This window comes from Schistocerca piceifrons, chromosome 5, assembly GCF_021461385.2.
Source record: "Schistocerca piceifrons isolate TAMUIC-IGC-003096 chromosome 5, iqSchPice1.1, whole genome shotgun sequence".
NCBI classification, from domain to species: domain Eukaryota; kingdom Metazoa; phylum Arthropoda; class Insecta; order Orthoptera; family Acrididae; genus Schistocerca; species Schistocerca piceifrons.
In genome coordinates this window covers 261,799,044-261,823,976 of record NC_060142.1, presented here as the reverse complement: position 1 = coordinate 261,823,976, position 24,933 = coordinate 261,799,044, and the positions used below count along the sequence as shown (strand labels likewise).

Genomic DNA, 24,933 nt, shown 5'->3' with positions numbered 1-24,933 from the left:
TATGATGCTTTGTAACCAACGAAGTACTGATTTTCCTCACACGCAAACATGGCTCTTAAGAGTGATGAAAAAACGTATAATGGACTGCAAGCCAGAAATCTCAAATTATTATTTTATAAAGAAATTCGTGTTATATCTTATATGTTTTTGTGTACATACTTACATCAATAGTATCTCAAAGCACACCATAAAGTCTAGTTTCTGTTAAGCCCTGTTTACATCTGACTAAATGGAAGTGAACACAAATGAATGAACATATTCACAGAACAGTTTGTTCACTACTATTCACTTGTACCTACAAACAAGTGTTTGCACTGGAGGCAACAAAAGAGAAAGGGAGAGAACAAGCACCAAAGCAAGCAAACACTGCAATTGTTATGTCTCTTTGGTGCTGTAGTAATCAGCATATGAGTTTCAATGAACACAATGCAAAAACTGTGATATTCTACTAGGATCGGTTTCAGGGTTACCACAAGTTTCCCCATGTGAAATTTCCTGATACTTCCCTAATTTTCAGACAAGTTGTAGCATTTTTCCCTGACAGATTTTAAGATTACAAGGGTAAGTAGACGTATAAGTTGACAAAAAAATGTAAGAACTTCTGTATCTCTCTCCAGCATGAGCAAAAATCTTAAGTACTAACATCAACATCTTATGTAATGAACTGTTTTTAGATGGACAATGGAAGTCATTTCACTAAGACCACTACTGTTAATATTACTTCAATAAAACAAAATGCATCTGGTGACAAAAACAAGCATTTCCTTGGAGTTGCAAGACAGAGTGAAAATACCTTCAATGATTTCAGAAATAACCTCAGAAAAAAAGTAGGCCTCTTGAAAGAAGTGTATAAGGCAGTGAAGAGTTGTGTAAACCAACACTGTAGGTGACCGCCAATGAAATGTTGGTTTTACTGTGTTCATTATTGTCTGTTATTACCCACCGTGTTATGTCTATTATTTTTGCAGGTATTGTGTGATTTGAGAAATATATGAGTGCATAGCATACAAACCGCCAGGGACTGCCCCAAATTTCTTCTTCTTATCACCCATACTTTCTAATACATAAACTACATCCGAAATGTCAAAATGTACTACTACAAATAAAATGTCTATAAAATGCCGCACTGTACAATGCACTTGTGGTGAGAAAGTTGCTGTTTCTGAAATCCATCACCCGTGGCCTGTGGCCTGCCAAGGAGCACGTCGGTCCTGGATCCATGGATAAACCTCAAAAATCTGCCGCATTATGCCACACACAAACAGACCTGGCCTCCGCGCAGATTCGTGAACTAGATCTGAAGGGCAGGGCCTGCTCTTTAGTGAGAAATGAAGGGCTTCAAATTGGCAGGCCCGATCCATTAGGGACACCCGCAGAAATGGCCTGCCGTTTTGGCCCTTCGCGGAAATTCACTCGTGTAGCCAGCTATTCATGTGTCACAGATGCCATGTTGATGAAATGAGACTGTGGTGACAATCCATGCAACAGATAACTTGCGCAAGTACTCTGAGAATCAATACTAATGAGAATAGGTAGCAACTCACCATAAAGATGAGCTGCATAGAGGCATGTAGAAAAGACAGTCACACTCTCACAACTAAATTTTCAGCCACAGCCTTTGTCAGAAAACGACAACGCACACACATTCACATGATCATTCAGGCACAACTCATGCACATATGACCGCCACTGCGTCAACAATCTCTGAGAATCAGATCCAAACAAACCACTCCTCATGCATCCCTGCCTCTCCTCAGCAACTGCTAGGTTAGGAGCAAGAAGTGGTGGCAGGACAGACTGCAAGCTGAGGCGAGTGGTAGGAGGTGGAGGAGCAGTAAGGATGAGAGAGCAGGAAAGCAGTGCACGTTCTCAGCTGTTCCCTGCCAACGACGATGCATGACATCTCAGTAAACAAACCATTTCATCCACTGAGAGGAAAAAAACGAGATTTTTACAGTGTTTTTCAAAATTTCCCAGATATTTCCCTGTCACATTTGAAATTCCCTTGATTTCCAGAACTTGTGGCAACTCTTATTTTGTATGGTGAATGTTCTGTTGATGATGAAGTAAACAAAGCAGCAGAGGATAAGCAAAAGAGCGTGATAGTTTGAATTTCCACACAAGTATGGTTACAATACATTTATCACTGAATTGTAGCTCCAGCCCTACTTAGCCTGGTTCCAAAACTTTACAGGTATATCAGATAAAAACCTTTGATAGTTGTTAATTGCTATTGAGGGAAAAACTGTGTAACACAACACTAACTATGGACAAGCAATATCAACTGAAGACAGTTTTTAGGCTCCAATTTGATCATGTAACAACATACTGGCTGCTGAATGGGAGTATTGGACAACTGTGTTCTCACAGCTGTTCTGGTCATTACCGTCAGCTTTCAAAACTACAGCAGCTACTTCCCTTGCTGAACTGTCCTCATTAGGCTGCATGGACCCTGTCCCAATGATCCAGTCTCTGAAATATCGTCAACAGTATGGTTGATCAAACAGAAGCCTTCTATCTGGCTGTTGTAAACACTGACTGTTGAGTAACAGAGATAGTCATAAATAACAACTCCAACGTGTATTTTTAAGAATTAGATCCTAGCTTTATAAACAAAATGCATATCGTTTTCCATCCTTTTAAAGGTGAACACTACATTAAAACAACCTTCATAAAATGTTTATTAAAACCAAGTTTAATAATTTTAATTCTACGGGAAAATGATTTTACTTATTGATTTTAACATACACTATTGCACCCAGGACAATCATTTCAAAACGTATATTTCACTCCTATCCATCATTTTCATCACCAATTTCCATTTTACTCATAATAAGTAATTTACGTGAATTGTCTTTTTCTTGACCTAGTTTTTTTACATAATTTGAATATTTTAAATTAATGGTTTTATCTACTGTAAATTATTATTATTATGGATTAATATTATTGTATATTATTAGTATACAGTAGCAATAATAAAGTGGGATATTAATTATTAGTCATATACCAGTCACAATATTTGTCACTGGTATAGAAAATTTTCAATTGGAACCAATGTTTCTGGTTTCTTCCTGGCTGCTCAAGTCATCAAAACTGCAAGAGTAATCTGAATCTTTGGAGGGATACACTAGCCCAAAAAAACTTGATCCCAGTTCCATGAGACGTCCGAAGTCATTTCAAATTCAATCAGTTTGCTTTATGGGTTGCTGCTAAATGCAGGGGCATAATGCCCTCATTTTGTGCTCCGTTATAAGTTTTTGATGTTCTCTTGTGAGTACATCTTTCTCTCCGACTCCCTATGAGCTTATTTGTAAACATAACAATTTCTTCAATATTATCAGAAAATATAAAAACATTGCAACACTTTAATGGTGTAGCATGTTGTTTGGCATTACCAATGTCGCCTTGAAGATGGGTAATAATATGCAACTTTTTTCTAACATTAGCTGTGAAAATTCTTTTCTCCATTTAGTCATTCCTTCTTTTCCGATGTAAAAACTAATCACTGGCTTCATCTTTTATCATTTTCTTCTCCTTCCTGCTCTGATGATGTGCCGTGATCACTGACAATAATAGCATCCTCTTTATCTCCATCATTGGAATCAGTTGACACCTAATCAAGTACTTGCACAATCATTGCTCACATTTTGCCCCTTCTGGCCCATAAAATACACACACACACACACACACACACACACACACACACACATGCAAAATACGCACAAAAATGCAATGAAATAGCTACCTCAACTTTTTCTTCTTATCGGATGATAGTGGTGTATTGGGCTTTTACAAGCACTAACATACTCAAACTTGTTCCAGTAGCATCTCACAAAGTCCTATTCGCAATTAATGTTACAAAAACACAATTTTACCACTCTACTGACATCTCGTAGCAGCTGCCTAGAACCACAAAGCGGTGTAACATGTCATCCAGTAACTAATTTATAGAAATTAGTCATAAGGGGTGTATCACATACCTACACACTACTGCCAGGTTAATATAAAAATAGTTAACTAAGTAAATCATTTTACTTAAGCAAAATCTTTTCAATGATTTATTAGCTTTCTTGGGACAAAGTGAGAGATGCTAAGATAATGTATGTTATCTCATTGATCTACTTCCTCTATTATTGAAATTTTGTAGAAGTTTTTCCCTTCTAAATCGTTCTTCTGATGTGTCTTGCTCATAGTTTACATCATGTCGCTGGAACTGGTAAAAGCCCATATACAGGTTAGCTCTTTTTGTTTCCATATAAAAAAAGTATTTTTACACTCACTAATTAGTAGACAATGATTTAACATTTTTTGCATTACAAATTTGTCTTTGCCTTCTCATTCACTTTCAACTCTATGTTAATGGTTACACAATATGAAGAATATTTCTGTGAGGTTAAAACTGTTTTGTGTTCCTTAAACAAGGTACATGTGACGAGTACTGACACCAAATGTTCCTTTTTTTGTGCCAAAATGGCATCCAAAAAAGTATAGTACATCTTTAAAAGTTTCTTCATAATATCTTATATTATAAAATAACTGGACACATGAAAAATTCAGTCACTATAACAGGCAAAATCCATTGTGGTTGTCCCAGTAAATCCATGGTGTTAGTAAGTTATGTTCGATAAGAGCATTTGGGTATTACTAAAAAATAGTCATTATGAAACATAGTGTCAAATAAAAAATGGTCATGCAGTTAAGAAAGCTATATGAGGCAAGAGGTGCTTCTAAAACTGTCTAGAATAGAGAAACTGCATGTGACGAAAGGTGATGAGGTAGAGGTGGAGGTGGAGTCAATCTCTGCAACGAAGTCCATGACCTGACAAATCTTGCACATAGCTCACTTACAGCACAGGATATTTGTTTTAGAGATCCAGCAGTACATTTTGAATCTGATAAAGCACCACGTGAGATGGGGATCTTTCCTAGCACGCATCTCAAAAGCAAAATTCTTTGGTATTATACTGTAAGTTCAAGTCAAAGTGGTACAACATTTCGACATCAAACTGAGACATCATCTGATGATCTAATGTACTGAGGTGCTATCATGTTGTCCACACAGTATATACCTGTTTATAAGAAGCCTGCCAACCTAGTGTCAGTATTTTCTGCTTGTAAAAGAATCCAATATTATAATAAAATTAATCAGCTGCAGGGTAAAAATATTGAATAAGTTCTGTGAATTGCCACCAGGGTACCAGGATGGTGTAGTTGAGGACCTATCTACCTTCCTTCAATTCAACTATTAGATGACAATTTCAGTTAATACGTATTTCTGCTAAAAACATCATTAGTCCAACATTGTAAGCACACACTAATTTAATGCACTGTGATAACTTAAAGTTTCCTCAATGTGATTGATAATATATTTCTGGGTGTTAAGTTGAGGTGGTGATTACGTTATTCCAGAAGATATTTAGATGACTGAGATTGGAGATGAATGGGGAAGATTATAAACAATGTCTTTTTCAATGGAATCATTCCAACATTAACTTTAATCAATTTAGGAGAAAGCACATAACAAAATCTGTACGACCAGAATGATATTTCAGTACCACTACTTTTGAATGTTAATCACAATGCTTTAACCACTGTGCTACCTTGCTTTGTCACTTCTTGAACTGAGGTATTTTGATGATACAATGCTATCTATACCAAAGTTTAATCTCCTGCTACTGGCTGCAGCCGTTTGAAGTGCATTTATTTTGTGGCATCTGTGTCAGGCGTTTCAAGAAACGTATATTCTCTAACTGACTGAGAAGGCACTTGGTGAGATCTGAGGAATATGGGCACTAGATTCTTTGTTTAAATGTAAACCTGGGCAAACAGCTGATGAGCAACCAGGCAGCTGAGCACCTGTGGGCAAGGGTGAACAAATGGACTGTGCATTGATAGTTGAACACTTTGCACAGAGCAATACTAGCTGTTGAGTTAACATTGGCTAAGCAAAAGAAAGGTACAACATCTGGTGCAACTGAAAAAAGGAAGTGCTAAATTGTTTCAATTCACTTTCTTGCAAGTTGGAAACACTATTTCATCAATAGATATCCCTGAGAATTCCAAATTTCTTCAGGCCCAATTTTCAAATTCCCCTTTACTAACTTTTGTTGTATGTGAGAGTAAGTTTTACTTTACTAGTTTTTATACTGTCACCCATTATCATCCTGGCTCATTGTGGGATAACAGCGAATCACCACATTGCGAACTGTGTGCTCTTCACATTATAGTTATTGCCTCATAAAAACAAAATGAAGCCTGAATCTTACTGCTGATAGACAAAATTTGTGCTCAAACATTTATATTTGTTACAAAATTGAAAACTCCACTTTCACATCTGAGCAAAAGATGAATTCACATTTACGCAACAAATTATCACATATATGAGGGAGGTTCGGAAAGTAATGCACAATAATTTTGTCCTCCTCTAGTTGTTGTTGTTATTATTATGGTCTTCAGTCCGGAGACTGGTTTGATGCAGCTCTCCATGCTACTCTATCCTGTGCAAGCTTCTTCATCTCCCAGTACTTACTGCAACCTACATCCTTCTGAATCTGTTTAGTGTATTCATCTCTTGGTCTCATCTACAATTTTTACCCTCCACACTGTCCTCCAATACTAAATTGGTGATCCCTTGATGTCTCAGAACATGTCCTACCAACCAATCCCTTCTTCTAGTCAAGCTGTGCGACAAATTTCTCTTCTCCCCAGTTCTGTTCAATACCTCCTCGTTAGCTATGTGATCTACCCAGCTAATCTTCAGCATTCTTCTGTAGCACCATATTTCAAAAGCTTCTATTCTCTTCTTGTCTAAACTATTTATCATCCACATTTCACTTCCATTCATGGCTACACTCCATACAAATACTTTCAGAAATTATTTCCTGACAAGTAACTCTGTACCCGATGTTAACAAATTTCTCTTCTTCAGAAGTGCTTTCCTTCTCATTGCCAGTCTACATTTTATATCCTCTCTACTTCGACCATCATTAGTTGTTTTGCTCCCCAAATAGCAAAACTCAATTACTACTTTAAGTGTCTCATTTCATAATTAATTCCATCAGCATCACCCGAATTAACTTGACTACATTCCATTATCTTCGTTTTGCTTTTGTTGATGTTCATCTTATATCCTACTTTCAAGACATTGTCCATTCCATTCAACTGCTCCTCCAGGTTCTTTGCTGTCTCTGACAGAATTACAATGTCATCGGCGAACCTCAAAGTTTTTATTTCTTCTCCGTGGAGCTTAATTCCTACTCCAAATTTTTCTTTTGTTTCCTTTAATGCTTGCTCAATAAACAGATTGAATAACATCAGGGACAGGCTACAACCCTGTCTCACTCCCTTCCCAACCACTGCTTCCTTTTCATACCCCTCGACTCTTATAACTGCCATCTGGTTTCTGTACAAATTGTAAATAGCCTTTCACTCCCTGTATTTTACCCCTGCCACCTTCCGAATTTGAAAGAGAGTATTCCAGTCAACAAGCCCCTTACCCGCATTCCTATTCATTATCAAGCCTACTCCTGCATTACCCCTATTTGATTTTGTAATTATAACCCTGTATTCACCTGACCAGAAGTCTTGTTCCACCTGAACTTCACTAATTCCCACTATATCCAACATTAATCTATCCATTTCTCTTTTTATATTTTCTAACCTACCTGCCCGATTAAGGGATCTGACATTCCATGCTGCAATCTGTAGAACACCAGTTTTCTTTCTCCTGATAACGAAGTCCTCCTGAGTAGTCCCCGCCCGGAGATCCGAATGGGGACTATTTTACCTCCGGAATATTTTACCCAAGAGGACGCCATCATCATTTAACCATACAGTAAAGCTGCATGCCCTTGGGAAAAAATACGGCTGTAGTTTCCCCTTGCTTTCAGCCGTTCGCAGTACCAGCACAAAAATGCAGTTTTGGTTAGTGTTACAGGGCCACATCAGTCAATCAACCAGACTGTTGCCCCTGCAACTACTGAAAAGGCTGCTGCCCCTCTTCAGGAACCACACGTTTGCCTGTCCTCTCAACAGATACCCCGTCATTGTGGTTGCACCTACGGTACGGCTATCTGTATCGCTGAAGCACACAAGCCTCCCCACCAACAGCAAGGTTCATGGGGAGGGTCTCCTCTATTATTGCAGCTGAAATGTCAAAATTTTGTGATGCTATAGTTTGAAGTTAGCGCTACAGAGGACATTTTGTTTTCACGTGTAGCTCTAGCGAGGGAAGCCTAAACTATGAAACAAACATGAAGCTCACGTTACCGTGATCCACTTGTGAAGAGTAGTTCGATATTTGTGGGCCAAAGGGCATAAACCAAGTGAAATTCACAGGGACACGTGTGGCATATATGGGGATGACTGTATGGACTGAAACAATATCACCAGGTGATGTGCATTCGTCTAAGAGGGCCACGTGAACCTTAGCGATTTGCCGCACACCTGGCGACCAGTAACAGCTGCAACCCTGCAGAATGTTGGATCCATTGAGGCAGCAATTTTGAATGGCCAGGTGTGAAAATCATCACCGTAATTCAGCATTTCCTATGGTGCAGTGTACAATAACGTTCATGACATGGTGAAATTTTGTAAAGTTAGGACTCTTAGGACTCGCTGGTTGTCTATGAACCTGATAGACAACCACAAGGGCCGTCGAATAATGACAAGCTTGGATCACTTAACGTCTTATGCCACTAAAGTGCATGACTTTCTGAAAGGACTCATCACTGGTGGTGAGTCATGTGTGTATACCTATATGCCTGAAAGCAAGCAGGCCTCTATGGAATGGAGATATGCTGATTCCTCAGCAAGACAAAAATTCTAAGTGATTCAATCTGCTAGGAAAGCACATGTGACAGTGTGCTCTGGGGTATGCATGGGATGTTTTGGGGAACTATGGTGAATGCCAGACCTCTGTGAATGCTGCAGCCTACATTAAAACTTTGGTTAAGTTGCGTTGTGCCCTTTGTGACAAACGTCACAGCATTAACACTGAAAGTGCCAAACTTCTTCACGACAATGCTCGCCCTCATGTTGCTGCTCCTGTTCATGAGAAAATTGCCAAATTTGAGTGGGAGACGCTCTGTCATCCACCACACAGTCTGGACCTTGTGCCTTAGGACTTTCATTTTGTGACTATGTAGAAAAGTAGGTGACACATATAAGTTCATAAGTAACTTTTTTTGTTTTGTTATCTATTAAACTTTTTGGTAACAAAATTATTGCGCTTTACTTTCCGATCTTCAGTCATACATCACATTCTATTGCAACCACAAACATACAATCATGCCGTGGGAAATGGACTTTGAGGCCAAGAACTTGTGAACAATAACAAAATTCCCCAGATCGGCAAGTGCACCAGAAGCAGCCACAATCAGACAACAAACAAGACATGACAACATGCAATGCACTTCACCTTTCCTTACGTGCCCTCATAACTGATTGTTTCCAAAGGAAAGTCTCAGAGTGATTTGTAAAAAAAGTGATTTATCACAATTCTTTCTGTCAACGGGCATTTCAGTTCTCCCTGGTCTCTCAGAATTTCTTTAGTATTTCAGAATCCCCAATTTTTTCCTATAAGTTCAATTTCCCTGAGAATTCCCAAGTTTTCAGACAAGTCACCATCCTGTGTAGGCTACGCAGGTTTTGACTTGTCTCAAAACTCTGTTGAAGTTGCACAATGTTTTGTTGATAAACCATGAAATAGGTGCCTGGAGGTAATTGTGGAGTTGAAAAGCATTTAAAAAAAGAGTTATGTTTCCTGCACCAAAATGCCCTTCAAATAGAATCAGCTTGTCCATGAATGCATTAATTTCATCCTGCAAGTCTGTAATCAGTAGACCCTTCCCTTGAAGGGTCATAATTAAGTAACTTCAGTGTTTTGTGACATCAGTGAGTGGTGCTGGTGCATCTGACTGCACTGAAAAGCCTGCCATCTGTGTCTGCCTGTTTACTGCTCTGCAAGTGTTTGCAGGCACCCATGCCCCAAGAGGCACAGATGGAACAGCCTGCATTAGCCTCTACAACACCCTTATTTTGACAGACTCTCAGTCACTGAAAACTGAGTCTGTGCCACAACACTGGTCTTGTTCCTCAGATCATAATGAGCATCCAGATATAATCAGGAAGACTTGATTTATTTGGATTCTTCAGTGGGATATGTTAATAGTGTTTATAACAATTCTCCTAAATTCTTCAAATTGTCTGTTAGCATACAAAGAAACAGAATGTGTATAACCTCTGTTGACAATTGGGAAAGTCTTTCAACATTTCTGTAGGCATTTACTAATATCTCCAGATACTGAGCAAGCAGAGGGCAGATCTATGAACATTGCTTTTTATTTCTGAAATACAAATAGCAGAGAGCTGGAAAAAGAGAGAGAGAGAGAGAGAGAGAGAGAGAGAGAGAGAGAGAGAGAGAAGAAGAAGAAGAAGAAGAAGAAGTCAACCCTCACTCCTTCAATCTTGCTAGGCAATTACAAACAATGTAGATTAAAAGAATTTTGGCTGTTAATCTCTACTTCAATTTCCCATTCGAAAGACATCTGAACCAATTGGCCCCAACTAAAAAAAAAAAAAGATTTTTCATGTACATATTATTAAAAATATATATATATAAAATAAAAAAAAATATTCAAGAGATATTTATTACATCAAGTAAGAACAATAACTGAGGGTAAGCAATCTAAGACTGCATCAGCCCCACATGAAAAAGTCTGCTGGGTAGATGAAATAATCTTGTACATTTGTCTACTGATCTGACTTTATTTAATAAAGTTTGCATATAAACAAAGAACACTGCTACAAATATACAGTCCAAGAATATTTCACACAGTCAAAATATATTTGGCATAAATTACAGGTATTAACAAAAAAGTAAAATAAATATATTAACAAATAATATTAAAAACAATTTCTAAATGTCTTAGATGTTTCAATTAAAACATTATTTTTTACAAATATAGAAGAGATATCAAAAATGATTTTCTACAACTTCCTTTGTGCTTAAAGAAACATTCTCAAATCACAGGGTGACATAACACAAATCACTTTATCCTCTGAGAAATGTTACTGACTCACAGAAATTAGAATATATATCGTACAAAAATTTGTGTGCTGACAACCACCAAGACTTACCACAGGAGACACCTGCTGGAAGCACAGTCATTTGGTGGCAATTTTTTGTAGCTAGTGGTACTTCTTAATTTTGTCTGTCTTGTGTGGTTTTTTTTATTTTTAATAATACTGAAACGAAACAGTTTGGGTTTTTATAATTCAAACAATATTCATAGAAATTATATGCTACACGTGTTTACAAACTACAGTATGTTGTTATACAAAAGTAAAACAATCAGCCCTTAACTGAAAAATGGGGATTGGTATCAAATAGGTTTGTAATATTTTCACAAGGCATGTACCACAGTAAATTCTTGAGCATATTATAATCAGTTACAATGCTATATAAAATAAATAAATTTCATGATTAGTCTAAATGTAATAACTGATCACTTCAAAAACTTTTTATTTTCAAATGTTTTCAGTTCCATGTCAATACAAATTCCTATGACTCTGGACATCACTAAGGAATGACTGCTCTCTCCGGAATGTCCTTTAGTTTTAAATAATGCTGCTGTTTATATAATACACTTATGTACCTAAATGTAAACACTGTTAAATAAATGCAAATAAATCCATGCGCCTGATTGCTGCCTGTCAAAACCATATTATATTATATACACACACTCACACATATACACTGACTGCACTATGAATAAATTGCAATAAAAACAGCATCAACTTAAACTGCAAGAGCCCAATTGTCATCTTAGACAGTTAATACAGCACATTTACACACACCTATACAGTACAAACAAAGCTACAGCCATTTTCTCTTATATATCTTCTGAGTAGTTCCTTGGAACCTGCAAGGAATAAATTAAAGGCCTGAAACTGCTCCAGAAGTATTATTTTTGTTTGTACAATGTAATGAATATGCAGAGGTATTTATCAACAGAAATGATCCAGCTGCAGTATGGTTGCCTAATAGTGACTGTAAAAATGGCTGTAAATCCATAACTATATCTTTTACACACACTCACACAGTAAAATTCGAAATTTTACATTATCTTTTCAGTAAATTATCCTTTACACATTTATCCAGCAAACATATTTACTTATAAACACTGATGATCATATATATATATATTTATTTATTTATATGTCTTAACAGACAGTATCAAGAGGAAGCTACTGTTGAGTATGCGCAAAATTTTTTGGTGATACTTATTTCACAATCAAGGCTATATGTACTCAGCCAACAGTCAACTCACATAAAACATAGTGAGATCATTGAATATTCTGTAATACTACTGTACAAATTTCAGAAAACAAGCTTGTGCTGTTTTGTAGGTGTGAAAGATACCCATCTTCACAAGTCTTTTGGGGCAGTTACATAAAAAACAATGAATACTGGATGAAATACACCAATCCTCCCCTCTGCTTTCATCAACACACACACACACACACACACACACACACACACACACACACACACACACACACACGCGCACACAGGCAGAGAGAGGAGCATGGCAACATTAATATATAATATTTGCTACAATGAAACCAATCTGTAGTAGTGACACTGCAATGGTGCTTACTGATTGTGGACAGATGCAATGCTGACCACTGCCTTAATCTAGGTTGAGTGGCAATGGACAAACCTGATATAACCCTGCAAGCATTTAATTATTTCAGTTGCTCTTTTTTTGTTTTTTAAGAAACAATTCTATTTTTTTCTTTTTTGAAGTATGAACATACGTGCCACATCCCACAACATTTATTTGCAATGAGATTTCAACAGTCTACAAAAAAAGAGTAAATATCAGACACATGTTCCCACTGAAGCAGAAAATCCATGATACAACCAAAACACACAGTGAATGTTACAATACATTTATTCACATTAAAAATAAATATCAGTACTGAAATGTAAACAAATACTTTATTTAAAAAATATGGAAAGTAAATAGTATGCAAGTTTGACTGAAATTGTTTCTCATACTGCAGCAGACTGAATATTATCACCATTAAATATTTTCCACTTTTACATATATTACTAATCACTTGGAATTTATATGGCTGGAGTATGGGGGAACAGCACTGAGCCTGTAGAGAAATGATACAACTGCCTCTTCCTCCAACATATGTTGGCCACATACCAAAAAACAGTGATTAACTCTGCGACATAGGCCGCAAAAAGCCAAATCGACAAAGGGTGTGGAAGAGAAGGGAGCACCAAACGACCTGGCTTAGGAACTTGGAGACTTTGTAAGTAGCGGCCATTATCTTCTGTTTAGCTCCTGTCTCAAAGCTGAAACATTAAAAAAAGTAACAGCTTTATGTTTTATACATACTGTTAACTTTAGTAATTAAAATCAATTACATCGTCATGTGTTAACCATTTGCATTTGGGGTGGAGGGGGGGGGGGGGAGGGGGGAGAGAAGAGGAGAGAAGAGGAGAGAGAGAGAGAGAACTAATCTGCATATATGTGGAATGCTGATCTTACCATCTATTATATCTTGTTTCATTTTGTTCATTTCCTTCTTCATTTCTCTGAGTATTTCTTGTTTCAAGCTCTCTAGGTCAGTGCAGCCAGTGCCTGTGCCTTCTTGTATGCCATTAACTTTCATTCCTTGTTCTTCTGAAGAGGATCCAAAGCGTTTTCTAGAAGGCTTCGGTGATTCTGACCCAGAACCATTGGCAAACTTTCCATTGCCAGCACTTTTGTCCCATGACTTTTTGTCCTGACTAGCATCACTATCCTGAAAATATTTTTGTATGTATATAACCAGGATTTATACTACAAACACACACACACACACACACACACACACACACACACACACACACACACACACACACACACATCCCTTCTCAAAGACAACTAGTGATATAGCTAAGAAAATGAACATGTGCCTTGATGTGCCTTGCACAGCATGAGGATAAAAAGTTCAATCAACAATTCTGTACTCATTAGATGAATTTTATGTCTGCTGTTTATTTCTTTTCTCCCCACAAGCCCCTGCTTCCTATCTGAAGTTCAAACCTTACCTACTCAACTGAAAATTGTATCAATTATTCCCATGGCGCAGTCAGAACTAGTTCCTATGTCATAGTATCCACCAAACTGGCAAGAAAAGGTTTTTTATTATTATTTTTACTCTATTACACCAATAGCATGGCAGTATGCACACAAGAAATGTTGGATACTAGTTGTGCTATCACTTCAATCCTGTTGAAATTTGCTATTCAACTTACACACAATAATTAAATGAGGTAGGTGAAATAAAAATCATTTCCATTACCTCTCATTGTCACTAGAAACAATATAACATACAAATGGAAAAGAAGTTCATTATTAACACATGTCCCCGATGATTATTATTATTATTATTATTATTATTATTATTATTATTATTATTATTTCTGCTATGATATTCCACACTTCATTACAAGAGATATCCCATTTACATTATGTGTCCCAATGTACCTGTGCTTCTGCAGGCTCTTTCTTCTCAACAGCTTTCCTGCGGCGAGCCAGTGTCTTTGCCATCTCATCCATCATACTAGTCATGCTGGCCATGCCACTGCGCCCAATAGTTCCATAGTTACTGCTACCACTGCTACTGGTACTTGATCCACTGTTTTCAGCTGATTGCTGTTAACAGAAGTAAACGACTCTGATCTTTTACTCTGCCAAGAAAAACTATTCTGTAAAAACAAAGTTTGATCACTGCTGACAAACCATGCCAGGGCTGCCCTCTTCTAAGCAACTTAAAAGGACGTTAGTGCCTCTACCTATAATAAATATGTGTCAGGCAATAAATTAATGTTTCTTGCTAACTAGACATCTCAAGACTGGAATGGCAATATATATCCCTCCGATTTCAATGAGTTTCAAAGGATGTGGGGAGTGAGGAATTCGAGTACCTCTTGTAAACAGGACAGGTCTCTATCACAATTTTTTTCACTATATACGCATAGGTTATGACAAGGGATCTGTTACAGATAATGTTGAATTGATGTTAACACTCATAAATCAACAAACTTTACTCGTACACATTATGCTCAAAACTTAATAGGTACAAAAAATTGGCAATTTCTATTTGCCGACACATACATACTTAGGAAGTTATACTGCCTTTAACCAGCCAGTGGTGGAACAGTCAACATAAGTGCCTATGAATTTGACAGCTCGGGCTTTCCCACATATGCTAGAAAGGCTATACACTTCTCTCTTCTTGATTAAACAGCAAACCTGTTGCACAAAAATTTTAGGTACATTGATCTAGGTTTCAACACCTATTAGGGGTGTCTTCCTCATAATGTACAGCTGCTAAATACTATAAAATAATACATATAAAATAAGGTATGACATAAAACACATTAACCAAGAATGACAAGAAACACATTAACCAAGAATGACAAGAAACACATTAACCAAGAATGACAAGAAACACATTAACCAAGAATGACAAGAAACACATTAACCAAGAATGACAAGAAACACATTAACCAAGAATGACAAGAAACACATTAACCAAGAATGACAAGAAACACATTAACCAAGAATGACAAGAAACACTTTAACCAAGAATGACAAGAAACACATTAACCAAGAATGACAAGAAACACATTAACCAAGAGGACAATTTTCATGGCACACAAATGTTACTTTCGTTAAATTACATTGCTAAAAAGCAATAGTCAGAGTTTTGAGCAACATTTTGTTTTACCTTTGAATTCAGCATAGCTGCTGAAAATTCTGACTATTGCTTTTTAGCAACGTAATTGCATGTCAGTAAACACTGTGCATCATGAAAATTGTCATCTTGTTTAATGTGTTTTTGTTGTACCTTATTTTTATGTATTATTATATAGTATTTAGCAACTGTTCATTCTGAGGAAGACACCCCTAGTCGGTGTTGAAACCTAGGTCAATGTACCTAATATTTTTGTACAACCGGTTGGCTGTTTAATCAAGAAGAGAGAAGTGTATGGCCTTTCTAGCATATGTGGGAAATGTTTTTGTAAAGTGCGTGAATAATAAAGAAGCATAAAGTGGATGTGATCTTCCTTCCACTGGCCAAGACGGCAGCTTTTCTGGGATTTGTGAAAGATGAGCTGCTTTTAGGAAGGCTGGGTACATATGTAATTCGTTGAGAGTGTGGTAAAAGTTACATATGACAAACAATACACACTGCACAAGATTGTTGCTTTGAACACTAGCAATACACCAACCTCTTAAAGCCCAATAACTCTGCATCCACTCCATGGATTATAAGCAAGTAAGATATTGGCCAGAGCCTCATACTATTTGGACTTACTGGTCAAGGAAGCTATGGATATACAATTGGCAAACAACTTGATACAAAGACATGAGGTTTCCCAGCTCGAAAAACTATGGAAACCCCTCATTTCATGTTTGCGCTCTCAGTGGACCGTTTTTTTTTTGTGAAAATGAAACACTAATTTTGAATTGAAAAGTAAAAACATTTTATTGAAAGCACTGACCATTGCTTTCTATACATATTGACCACCTTTCTGGCAATTTGTGGACACCATGTGGGAACAGAAATGTTCATCTTTTGAAGCAAACGAATCAGACACCCAATTTTCGACTTCTTCGTAGGAATCGAAGTGTTCCTCAGCCAATGCGTGTCCCATTGATGAAAACAAATGGTAGTTAGTTGGAAGGGGCCAAATCGGGTGAATACGGCGGGTGGGGTAGCAGCTCCCAGCCAAGTGTTTTGATTGTATCCTGAACCAGTTTTGCTTTGTGTGCAGGTGCATTGTCGTGTAAAAAAATTACTTTGCCATGTCTTCTGGCCCATTCTGGTCTTTTTTCGATCAATGCATAGTTAAAATTAATCATTTGTTGTCTGTAGTGATTAGTGTTCACAGTTTCACTGGGTTTTAGAAGCTCATGAGACACCACACCTTTCTGATCCCACCAAACACAGAGCACTGTCTTCTTGCCGAATTGATCTGGTTTTGCAGTCGATGTTGATGGTTGTCCAGGATTAACACACGATTTTTCCCGTTTAGGATTCTTAAAATAAATCCAATTTTCATCACCAGTAACAATTCGATGCAAAATTGATTTTCTTTTATGTCTTTGAAGCAAAATTTGACAAATGGTTTTTCGGTTTTCCATCTGTCTTTCATTCAATTCATGTGCCACCCATTTTCCACACTTTTGGATCTTTCCCATAGCTTTCAAACGGTCAGAAATTGTTTGTTGTGCAACATTTAGCATTGCTGCCATTTGCTTCTGACGCAAAGTATCGTCTTCATCCAATATTGCTTGCAATTCGGCGTCTTCGAACTTTTTTGGTGGACTTCCACGTTCTTCATTTCTTACATCAAAATCATTATTTCTGAACCGTTGAAACCATCTTTTGGATGTTGCTTCTGATAGAGCATGACCACCATATGCCTCGACAAGCATTCGATGCGACTCTTGCATGCAGCACTTTTTTTTTTCAAATGAAAACAAGAAATTAATGCTATCTGCAAATCATCACTTTCTGGTATAAAATTCGACATTGTTAACACGATGAAAACATATGATGTTGTTTGTTCCATGACTTGATGTATACTAAATATCTTTGACAGATATCATACAAAAAAGGCTCGTTCACAACAAATGTTTCCTATCGACACATTTGTATCTTAACGCTCATTTCATACCGGTACTTTGTTTTTCTATTGGACATATAAAATTTGACTTACAACTGACACACTTGTTATCAACAGTATTACCTCTGATACTTGCAGCTTTAATTCACAGAATTGTGTTAAGTTATTTAAAAATCTTGCGATTCAGCTTGGGAATGGCTGTAAGGTTGTCAGCTGAAATATTTGAACAAGAATAAGCAAGATCCCAGATGTATGGCTAAAATATGGAGGAATATTCGATTTGCCAGGGAAACTTCAAGAAATATGTGTGTATACTGTTTTTGTTTGGGGTTTTTGTGTTTTGTGTTAAGATATAAGAGAACTCCTTTTTGAGAGTTCCATCAAAGGAGAACAAAACAACTAGAAATTGAAAAGTGAATCAAATCCAAGTCGTATGAGTTTGTAGGCACCATCCCCAAATAAAGAGTGTGTTACTCCGCGAACATATAGTGTGTTCCAAACAGAATGACTTGATTTTAGCACTTTATACTTATTAATGAAATATGCTACAAAACAGGAACAAACTGAGTAATACCTACAAAAATCTAAAGGTTTTAGTATGTTATTACAAACACGTGGGTCCACTACAGCTTTGACAAAAACTGAAGACATTCATTCAATTAGAATGCTATCATAGTGTGTTTGTCTCAGTTCAAGGTGTGCACGAACTTAATTTCCTTAACACATTTTGCGACAGTGCCTGTACTCATATCCAAATGCAACTGACATGTGAAAGTTATTAATGAAGCACTTCAGAACTGATGTAGATGAACAGAAATTAAATTTTTTTCTGTTTAAAAGTTAAAAATCATATCCAGACAATGATGAAGGGCTCAAGAGGTGACAGCACAGGGGAGGTGGGGTGGGGGGCTGGGGGGGGGGGTGGGTTGGGGGGCTAGGTAGGTTGTGTGTGTGTGTGTGTGTGTGTGTGTGTGTGTGTGTGTGTGTGAGAGAGAGAGAGAGAGAGAGAGAGAGATGCATGATGAGCAAGAGATTAAGGGGTTGTTCAGCTGTCTAAATAGATAAGGTTATGCCTTTGTGGACAAAAAAACCTTTCTTTTGTAGTGTAGGAAGATAGATTCCTAAATATGCCTGTATAGGGTACATAACTGAGAGGACTGTATGTAGGTTACTGTTCTGTCACTATTGGCAAAGGGTGAAGGTGAAAATAGGTGCTGTCTGTCTTTGGGTACATAGTCTGAAGAAAGCACCAAGCAGAAACATATTACAAATTAAGTCATTTGATACTGTAAACCGTATTTTAAATATTAATACCTCTAGTAGGAGCACTAACTATGAAGTTGTTCCTATGAGAAAAATACAGATTTCAGCACTTGAGATATAAAAATGTAAGTTGGGCAACTTGATGAAATGCAGCATTTTTTCCTTCCCTACACAGCATCACATAAATGAAAACAGACTTAAAATGAACAATAAGCTTCAGCTAATCTTTCAAGATGATAAATTACCTTGCTCGAACGGCGTAGCTTAGCACTTTGAAGCTGGGCAGCAAGAGACGATCCCTGTTCTTGCCCATCATTGCTAGAAGATCGTGTGACATTTGGAGCTGGAGGTGGTGGTGGTGGAGGTGGTGCCGCACTGGGTGCAGGAGGAGCTGGCGGCACATTTGAGGAAGGTAAACCACCACCCAGCCATGGAGGACACGGTGGTGCGGGGGGAGCAGGTGGTGCCGGGGGAGGTGCAGGTGGGCCGCCAACAGTCGTAATTGGTGGAGCACCACCGGGAGGCGTCTGCTGTTGGAGAGCCACCTGAGGTGGTTGGGGCTGAGGAGCCGGCGGCGCAGATGATGCCCTATGGTGACCCGGAGGAAGACCAGACCCAGGAGGATGTGGGGGCTGTGGTGGTTGACAAGGAGGCGGCCCACCAGTGCTACTGGGTGATGAGCTTCCTGGTGAAGAGCCGCCACCAACAACTGTTGAGGTTGAAAACGTGTGAATAGTACAATATTAAAGACAACATAATTAATCTACAATAAACATTTCTAATGGAATAAGTAAACTTCCTCTAAATATTTTATGTCCACATTAGATCTTATCGGTATATAAATTATTTTAATGGAAACCCAAAAGGCTGCACTGAGACTACAAAACGTGTCTGCATCTGGTGTCACATACCCATTATAAAGAAAGTATTTTTTCTAATTTTAGGTGTGTTACACTGATGTATGAAACTGTTTGTGAAAAGCATAATGAACATATTCATATATCCAAAATATTTAATGTCTGTTGTGTTCTACAGCTTTGATGAGCTTCAGAAATAATATCATGCAACACCACAAGCTTCTTCCAAAAGCATTAAAATATTAAAGATTATCTTTAACTGCAGCTTACAGTGTTACATAATGTCATTTTTAAAGATATTTATAAATAATGGGTAAAATCATCAGGGACTGGCAACACACGACAGTGCTCCAGAAAATTAAACTGCAGTTGTTTTCCTCTTTTTGTTTGGATCTTACTACTTGACCTCCTGCATAGCCAAATGGTTAGTGTCACTGGCTTCAGTGCAGAAAAACCCACATTTGATTCTCGGTACATCCTCAGATTTCTCCTGAATTAGAGAGATCTGGAAAAGTGTCCATTAGGCCTCATGAGGCCAAATAAAGAAGCAGCAGCATCCTCAGGGTTCATCTACTGGCAATAATGATTGTAGGGATTGGTGACATGCTCATCCCATGTCCCACGATCATAGATCGCTCCTTATATCGCCTTACAGACAGCAATCAACCAGCTGGAAGAGGTCTATGGCTTAATTACTCGCTGGTGCTTAATATTTGTAGTTTCTGCAGAAAAAACTCATTAAAGTAAAACTTCACATACTGCACATTTTGATCTACTTGCACTCTGCATGTGCACTGTGCTGGAGATATCATAAAAATAAATAGTTAAGAACTTCATAAAAAGAATACACAACATCAGAAACTATCAAGAAAGTTATCAAAACAAAATAATATGAAATTTTTATTTAAATGATTTCTGCAGATATGCACTTAAGTGATTCATGTGTCTGTTTTCTTACACGTCTTCAACTTTGTTGGGAAAATGTATAAGCAAAACTAGCAGGTGGTCCTCTTTAAATGCGAATTTCATGTGAGTTGTGTAAAGCACTTCTGACGATTTACATGAAATTCAGTTGCATCAATGTATCAGTACGGAAAGATACATTGAATTTCACCTACAATAAGGCCTTCATAAAACAATGTTATTGTTTCTGAGTAGATACTGTACATTCAAATTAGCGAACTTGTGCAGTCTTAAGACACTGGGCTCACGTTCAGGAGACAGCTGGTTCAAATCTCCAGTTTTTCATTTAGCTTTATGTTTTCTGTGATTTCCCAGTGTCACTTAAAGCAAATATCACGATTATTCCTTTGAAAGTAGTCGCCAATTTTCTTCTCCAATCTTGAGCTTGTGTACAAGCTTATCGTCACCAGGTCAACATAATATTAATCCAATATAAATATTTTTATGACTGACATACTGTAAATGAATTTGGGAATACCTCTCAACGAATGTTATGCACAAGACAGTTGTTCCATTGCACTACATCCAAATCTCCAGAAGGTCAAAACACAATAGTTTATAAACTGTTTTTAAAATAAAACATTTATGCAAATCTTTCACAAGTAAAGTGTATCTAAAGCAACACACAGCCCACTGCCAAATAGTACATGGGCAAAAAGAAAACTGAGGGGTACTGGCAGAACTGACTCGGTGAATGTGGGTTGTGAGTTGTGAGTTGTGCCTAAATGGCTCAGCTGGAAAAAGCAAAACCCACAAAGGCAAGGATAAAGATCCAGTCCCAGTTCAGTAACAACTTTATTCTGTCAAGAAGTTTTAGAAATGTCTCACTGCAGAGTACAGTTTGATCTAAGCCCACCCTATTCAACAGATTTGGGATTTTCTGATGTCTACCTACCCAAACTAAAGAATATTGTGGCTAAAATAAGATCTGAGTCTGATGACAAGTTTATGCAATCCAAGGGTGGTTATTTCCCAACCATCAAACAACTCAGTTTCAGGCATGGAAACTACTCACAGGAAAAGGTTGGACAAAACACACTGACCAAAAAGGGGACTGTCAAAAAATATGGACCATTTTGACCTACACTAAACAGTTTATCATTACCAGATCAACTACCTTACCCTCATAAAATGAACAATTTTGCTAATGACCTTTCATGCCCATTCAATAAAATGTAGCTTTGTCTGCATATGTGTAACTTGGTTCACTTCCCTTGTGCAGAATGGAAGAATGATTAGGGTTTAACACACAGAATCACTGGAAAAGGAATAAACGCTAAGGCTGGGGAAAGAATTTGGCCGTGTTTATTTCACAAAAATCATCCTGGATGGCTAGATCAGTATTTGAGCCACTGTCCTCTCAAATGCAAGTCCAGTGTCTTACCAATGTACCACACACCTCCCCCCCCCCCCCTCTCTCTCTCTCTCTCTCTCTCTCTCTCTCTCTCTCTCTCTCTCTCTCTCTCTCTCTCATGATGAAGCACTATCAACACTCCAGCTCCATATATGGCCCAGATGTGCTATTCTGTGTGCATCATGTAAAACACACACACACACACACACACACACACACACACACACACACACACACACACACATACAAATGAAGAAGTCACAATGGCTATTTTAAAAGGGCAGAGCAAGACATGTGATTTAAGGTCTTCTATTACTACACAGACTGTGATCGATGCAATCTGAACAGCCAGCGGTGTCATGCTCTGAGGTACTCAAAACAATCATCTGCAATGCCATTCCAAACAAAAATAAAGAATTAGTAACACTTACGCTGTTGTCGTTGTTGTTGCTGTTCTTGTTGTGGCTGTTGTGTTGACATTCTTCTTTCTTGAATGATTGCTACATCTTCCCTTGTCATTGTCCTGTCAAGAAAATTTTATCTGGCTGTCATTATAATCACTGCTCATGAACATATATCAGTAACAGAACAAAAGGCAACAGGTTTCAAAAATGAATTTCTGTGCTTATTACACATATCTTCTAAATCTTAAGTAAAAAGCTTTCTAACTCCCTAATCCTTTCACAGTAATTGTTGAAATCATCTTCACAAACAATGGATTATAGCTCACCATTGCTTTTTGGTCCTTATATGTAGTATACATACCTCTTCCTGATTCACAGCACAAATGGACTTTTCCTTTAACAACCCCCTTATGAATTTTTTACATGTTTACCTTTGGTCTATATATGTAAAATACTAATGATCCAAAAGCTAAACACTTGATCTATTTTGAGAGAGAGAGAGAGAGAGAGAGAGAGAGAGATATGGAGAGAGAGAGAGAGAGAGAGAGAGAGAGAGAGAGAGAGAGAGAGAGAGAGAGAGAGAGAGAGACTGCCCAAATGAGGCAAGGATACAACAACTGCAACTGAAGGAAGTAGAATAACACCATCATGTGAAATGGGAAACCCTACTTTTACTTACATTTCTTGTCACAAATGTTTTCTTGTCCTTTTTCAATGCCTATCTTAACTGTTCTGTTAAGCAGGTATAATGTTTTAACAGAGTTCTATAGTTTCCCTTCAGATCTTGTGATATGCAGATAGTTTCTTGAAGCAAGTGCCAGTTACTTTATCTGAAATTACAGTTTCTGCATATTAAATTCTGGTCTCACTGTCAGGAAGATTCAAACAAACCATATGAGATCCCAGGTGCACTTGAACTTCACCGACCACTGCCAGGACTGTGACTACACGACCAGCCTGCCAGTAATGAGTCATATGGCAACAGCAAAGAATAAGGGAGTTATGCCGCCAGCAACAGACTGCACTCGTTCCTGTGCTACAAATGTGATTTTGTGCCATGTCAGCTAATACTGAGTGCTACTTATTGTATTGTTTGTTCTCTGTAGCTGTCGTTCTATGGAGTTTTACTGCTCATATCATTGAGGACTTGCATTTTTAGACTTCAAATAACCAAAACTCGTTCTTGGCGACTTTTATCTCAGCTAATGAGAATGTAACAAAACTGCGACAATATATTTTTTGTTCAATGTGGCTTGTAAACTTATCACTGTTCAGTTCAGTAAACCAGGACTCCACATCAGCATCAAATATTTGTAAGATTCTGTTCTTGTCAAACATTTGCAAAGACCATAATTACCATGAACATAGACCATGTGTATTTCTTAAAAGGTCAACAACAAAGACTCATTTGCATACAAACTGCATCAAAGCAAAATGTCTCTTATTCTGTTAAGGAAAAATGTGGATACATTCACAAATTATGACAGAGAAGAAACCCTTTTATGAACACAAATTTCCTACATTTCAATTTTCATTAATAAATTTTACAAACTTCTGAAATTTAAAGTTACACGTAGAGTTGAAACATACACACATATGGTATATCTTACATATATTTTTACTCTTTCTTTTTATGTGTGTGTGACTTCCTCAAAACACACGCACCAAAATGCAACAGTATTCCCACAAGTAAAACGGAATTTTTTTTAAATTTTTATTCACAATGCCTCCACCTTAATTAAGCAACTACAATTTTCTTGGTGCATATTTTTAAAAATATATTTGCATCTTTTTATTAAGAGAGATGTAAAAGTAGAAAAAAATATTGGGACCTTTATGCACCATGCGTCAATTAGTTACTTGTGAATAGTTGCCTTTCCTCATTTCTGTTTATTATGTACTATCTGAAATTTCATTATTACAATTCTTGACGAGAGAATGGTTCTTGAATCGCATGGTGTTTAATTGATTATTTTTAAGGCATTTCAGTCCTCCATACATAGAGGTCTACAAAAGAAAAATGAAAATGTGGAACCTAAATATATACATACTTACTTTATAAATGTCAAAACAACAAAATTTATTCACAAACATTAAATTTCAATAAAGCCAGGCTATAAAAATTGCACTATGAAGATGTCAAAGGAACTTTAATTTTATACATAATACTTAACTGCACAGGTATCCTGATGTGACAAATCATTTAGAAGCCACACACACACAACTAGTGCTAGTCAACAGAGCAACTGTTCAGCACTTCTGTCTTACATGCTTAAATAGCTAGGTCAGGCTATAAACTAATGAGGCCTGAACCTACCAATTACCACATCAGTGGTACTATTAGCTACAGAGAGGTCAAATAATAATTAACCTATGTAGTCAGAC

General features: G+C 37.4%; 1 protein-coding gene across 4 annotated transcripts in view; it reads right to left on the bottom strand.

Annotated features, from left to right (window-relative positions):
• Positions 1 to 10,790: 10,790 nt before the first annotated feature.
• Positions 10,791 to 24,933, bottom strand: part of LOC124797962 (protein enabled) — a 190,569-nt gene continuing 176,426 nt past the window's right edge. For all 4 annotated transcript variants that reach the window (XM_047261120.1, XM_047261123.1, XM_047261122.1 and 1 more), the window contains 5 exons: positions 22,576 to 22,667; positions 19,216 to 19,679; positions 14,556 to 14,723; positions 13,572 to 13,827; positions 10,791 to 13,375 (listed from right to left, as the gene is read on the bottom strand). In XM_047261120.1, coding sequence (XP_047117076.1) covers positions 13,347 to 13,375; positions 13,572 to 13,827; positions 14,556 to 14,723; positions 19,216 to 19,679; positions 22,576 to 22,667 — 1,009 coding nt within the window. In that variant the 3' untranslated portion in view covers positions 10,791 to 13,346. The remainder of the gene's footprint in view (positions 13,376 to 13,571; positions 13,828 to 14,555; positions 14,724 to 19,215; positions 19,680 to 22,575; positions 22,668 to 24,933) is intronic.